The 4,630-nt window shown below is 32.2% G+C and overlaps 1 protein-coding gene across 1 annotated transcript; it reads left to right on the top strand.

Moving 5' to 3' along the window:
• Positions 1-2,351: 2,351 nt before the first annotated feature.
• On the top strand, positions 2,352-4,620 carry LOC111387258 (glutathione S-transferase T1-like). Its single transcript, XM_023011801.1, has 4 exons — positions 2,352-2,560; positions 2,692-2,765; positions 2,869-2,929; positions 4,349-4,620. Exons 1-4 carry the CDS (start codon positions 2,496-2,498, stop codon positions 4,404-4,406), a joined length of 258 nt encoding a protein of 85 aa, XP_022867569.1. The 5' UTR covers positions 2,352-2,495; the 3' UTR covers positions 4,407-4,620.
• Positions 4,621-4,630: the final 10 nt, after the last annotated feature.

The raw sequence follows: 4,630 nt of genomic DNA, 5'->3' as shown, positions 1-4,630 counted from the left end.
TACTAGCAATTATTAGAGGAATAAAAAAGTTCTCATTGTTTTTATTATCCAAGAAATTTATTGTTGAAACTGATAATTCTCAAGTTGCAGGATTAGTCAGGAATAAGTTACCCTCGGAACCACAATACAGAGGCTTCATAGATGGCAAACTTATTTAGCATTTTATAATTTTGATATAGTCCATATTAAAGGAGTTAATAATTTTCTTGCAAATTTTCTCAACAGAAATATAGAATTTACTGATGGATAAAGTCAAGACCATGGAGTTATACCGATCTATTATACATATACAAAAAATGACAAATTTTCTTAAAGAAGAATCTAAAGATATAAGTTCTGGAGCAACCCAGATCTCAGATATGTTCAACTCAAATATGAAAATATTGTTGAATATCACTACTGAACATCATAAATATGTCATAGAACTAAAAAATCAAGTTGATGCTACTGCAGCACAACTAAAAAATATACTGTTTGAAACAGATATACCAAAAGCTCAAAAATGAGTTTTCCAAATCAATACCGAACAGAGATAGCTAGAAGCAGCAATAGACTCAGACGTGACAACATACCAACTGATAATAAAGGAGATTTCATATCTGTATCATCAACCAAGAAAGTTATGATACACGGAGATAAAAGAGATACCAAAACAATCAGTATCAAGATAAAATCTCTTTGAATCCAAACGAAAAAAAATATGCCGAAATAGTCAAAATCGCTTATGAAATAAAAATAAGTAATTCATATTTCATTTCTCCGGGAAATAATGTTTACCCCAAAATAACAGCCATAGAAGGAGTTGACCCTTCATTTATAAAAATCATGACAGACTATGGATTCATGGATTTGATTTATCCAGAAAAAGATTTTATTGAAATTTCAAAGTTTGATGACATATTCATTAAGGAAGTATCCAGATTTGCTAAGGGAAGGAAGATATTTTTAAAATTCTATTCAATTGGTCTTAAATATGATGGAGTTGTTTACTATCCAGTTAAACATATAATCTCAATTGGATATGTTGCAACCAATTTCCAAATTGATGTTACAGAGAATAATAGAAAAGTCCCAAAAGTGACAAAATCATGGATCAGACATAGAAGAGCATTTGGAATTAAAGCCATCTACAACATTGCCAAAAATTTGTTTGAAAAAAAATTCTCGTGCCTGTGCCAATAGGAAAATTGGATGTTGATATCCAATGGAGGATATGCAAAATCAGAAATTTTAAAAGATTATATTACAAGATTTAATATACATCAATTTTCAGGATGTCCTACCACTATAAAAGAATCCTGCCAGCTAAGAAAGTGCCCCAGCTGCATGTGAAGAAATTAAAGAAGAAGACAAAGCACCTTTTGACAAAGGTGTATGAAGGACAATAATACTACATGTGAAGACATTGAAAATAAAGAACAATAATAGAAAAGGATGCTCTTTGGATAGAAAAGTTGAACCAGCACGTGAAGATGTAGGCCCAAGGAAGAAAATAGAGAGGCAAGAGTGTCTTTGCTGATGTAATCAATGATGTAACAGAGTCTCAAAAACTTGTATAAATAGAGACATTACCATAGAAGAAGATCATATCATCGTATCTTGAATTCTCAAGTTGTAAGCAACAACCCATTTCCTAGTTTGAAAAACCAGTTTTTCTGGAAATCCCTTTTGTACCAAATAGAAGTCTTGTATCAAATCTGATAGGAATAAAATTCCAATATTTTGATATTAATACGAGTTTCTAAATCTTTTTCCCATAAATTCTTGAAGGATCTAATAGAAAGTTTCATTCTTATTTTAACAAAAATAGAGTTTTTCTTTAACACAAGTCTAGAATTTTATTCTTTAAAAGTTGATACAGTGAGAGCAAGAAATTGAAATAGTAACAATTTTGTGAAGGCAGGAGGCCATTGAAGGAGGCAGTTTACAAATTCAGAGCTCAAAGGTCACTCGATTTTAAGAATACAGGTCTAGATCAAACCTAAAGTAAAACTATTAAACTTTTGCTAAAATTAGAATGAATCTTTTTAAGATCTTAAAAGAATCACACGGACAATTGTATGATGATTATTTTGATAAATGTCAGGATATACGATTGAAGGATTAGATAATTTATTAGAAAGAATGTTAGAAAAAATAAAGAATATTATATTTCAATTAAAAAATAAAAATTTACCATTTGAAGAATATGATATTTTACTTAGAAAATATGATATGTATATTGCAGATTAGTCCTATTTATTAGATCATAGAATGATTTTATATTCAAATATTTAAAATAGAGAAAATAGAAGATAAAATAATTAAAAAATTAGGACATACGTTACCATATAAAAAGAGATAGACCTTCCCAATCAAATAGCGATAGTTCAAATCGAAAAGTCTTTCCCATAAACAAGCTAAGGCCTAAGGGTGAGTAGAGTTAAACAACACACAAATTACATCCAGCGCCAAGGGATCACCAGCAGCGTGTGTGAGAGAGAAGGGGGAGAAAAATGACGCTAAAAGTGTATGCAGATCGGATGTCTCAACCTTCGCGTGCAGTAATTATCTTCTGCAAGTAATTCTCTCTTAATAATCCATTATTTGTGATGAATTTTGATTTTTTTATTTTTTTTAAATTTTTTTGGGGTGGGGGTGTCTTTGCGTTCATTTACGATGAACTAATAATTTGATTTGGGTCGTGTTAAGAATAAATGGGATTGAATTTGAAGAGGTGAAGATCGACATCTCCAGACGCCAGCATAGAACTCCTGAATTTGAAGGTGCTTAATTTTTCATATTTTATTTGCCAGTTTTTCTTACACGTAGTTAAAAAAATTAATCTTTTATGTTATTCTGTGTTTCTTTTTGATGATTTTGTGGCAGAAATAAATCCCATGAAGAAAGTTCCAGCAATAGTTGATGGGAGGTTCAAGCTTTTTGAGAGGTACCCTTGACTTTTACTTTGATTTCATTCAAGAGAATCTTCAATTGAGGTTTAGATTCCATTATTGTATGCTTAGTTACACATGCTCATTGGATTATATATATTGGTTGTTCATGTTGGAATAATCGATTATGAAAAATGATAAGAGATTAGAAAATTACCACGACCTGTTTTTCTCATTGTTTTATGTTGGATTTTATGCGCAATATTAAAGAGATGAAAAAAAAAATCAACACAATAATTTATGTGGTTCGACGGTGTGCCTACGTCCACGAGAGCGAAGTGAAGATTTCTTTATTCAGTAGTGAAAAATAGGATTACAACATATTATTTATACTAACCCTAGCCTGGGCCCATATAAGATTTTAAGACCCGTACTGGAAATACCCTTGTACCCTACCGAGGGGACGTTGTCCCCGCATCCCCAGCCCATTCAGCGTCCCTAACAACCAAACAGTGAATTAAATCAGCGCCGGTATCGGCCCATTTGATCCAGGACCTGTGTCCACTCTATAGAGCCACATGCACAACATTTTAAGAATTGGTTCGGTTATCAACTGGAAAAGGAAGAGGGTCGAGGGTCTAAGGGTCGAACCGAGTTTTTCTTGTATAGTAACTTAATGATTAGCCAGGTCTGTAGTGTTAGCCCTAACTGGTCATTGTTAATTATCAATTTTTCTGATTAATGGTGCCTAATTTTCTTTTTAGCAAGTGCACAATTGTTGAGTTATCTTAGGCATGAGCAATAGGTCATTTCTAGTATTCTCTATGTAGTGGTCTACCTGAAACTGCTTTTCTTTTCTCGCTGCTTGTAAACAAAACCATCAATAGCTTAGTTGAATTTGCGGAAGCAGGATAGAAGTTGTACTCATGCCTCATTCCTAGATGAAACATACATGCCACTGTTCCTTACTTCGACTGGGTACAAATATCTATGTTATTTTATTGATTATATAGTAACATTGGAGAATTTTCTTTTAATTATGTCACAAGGAGAAGATGCTGTGTCTGTGTTCACTTATTATGTTATGTCCATTGAATAGTCTCTCTACTTGGATGATCTTTGGTTTATATCTACTTTTCAGAAATGTTGTGTAGATTTTGATAGTTGTCAAGAACAAACTTGAGGCCTTGACCGGAAGTAGAAAATTTTTCACTGAGTGCTGCCGAAAACAACGTGATACTGGTGTAAATTTTTGAATGTTGAAATTAAACATCAGCTGAAAAACGAGTTTTAGAAGGATTATGGTATATTTGTTAGTATCTTTTCGAATCTTAAATATGCATATAGCAAGCATAATGTACTACATAATCGAACTGTTACTTTTAGCAATTTGTTAAGTTCTTATATCCAATGAAGCAGTTGATGTGAATTTTATCAATTTTCAACTTTGTTCACATTTTTGAAGTGTTTTGCAGTCATGCAATTATGATCTATCTAGCTTACGTATTTCCTGGAGTTGCAGATCACTGGTGAGTTCAGTTGATTCAATTTTTTCATCAATCGTTTATAGAACCTTTCATTTCTAAATAATATGTTGCGCATGTAAATAGAGTTAAACTTAGGATCTTGAATAGAAATCTACAGAGATTAGGTTTAAAAAGTAAAAAGATTACGTCATCTTTTTACCTTTAACATAGGCCGTTTACAGATGGGGTTCTTACAGAAAAAAATAGTCCCTAGTTCCCTAGATGCTTCTT

The sequence above is a fragment of the Olea europaea genome, unplaced genomic scaffold (assembly GCF_002742605.1).
Source record: "Olea europaea var. sylvestris unplaced genomic scaffold, O_europaea_v1 scaffold3970, whole genome shotgun sequence".
In the NCBI taxonomy this organism is placed as follows: domain Eukaryota; kingdom Viridiplantae; phylum Streptophyta; class Magnoliopsida; order Lamiales; family Oleaceae; genus Olea; species Olea europaea.
The sequence above is the reverse complement of the archived record's forward strand: the minus strand, read 5'-3'. Positions and strand labels throughout refer to the sequence as shown.

Excerpts from the sequence above, each read along its gene's own strand:
- LOC111387258 (XM_023011801.1), top strand. The coding sequence starts at position 2,496 with ATGACGCTAAAAGTGTATGCAGATCGGATGTCTCAACCTTCGCGTGCA. Across the intron at positions 2,766-2,868 it reads TAGAACTCCTGAATTTGAAG|AAATAAATCCCATGAAGAAA; the intron begins GTGCTTAATTTT and ends ATTTTGTGGCAG. Across the intron at positions 2,930-4,348 it reads AGGTTCAAGCTTTTTGAGAG|TCATGCAATTATGATCTATC; the intron begins GTACCCTTGACT and ends AGTGTTTTGCAG.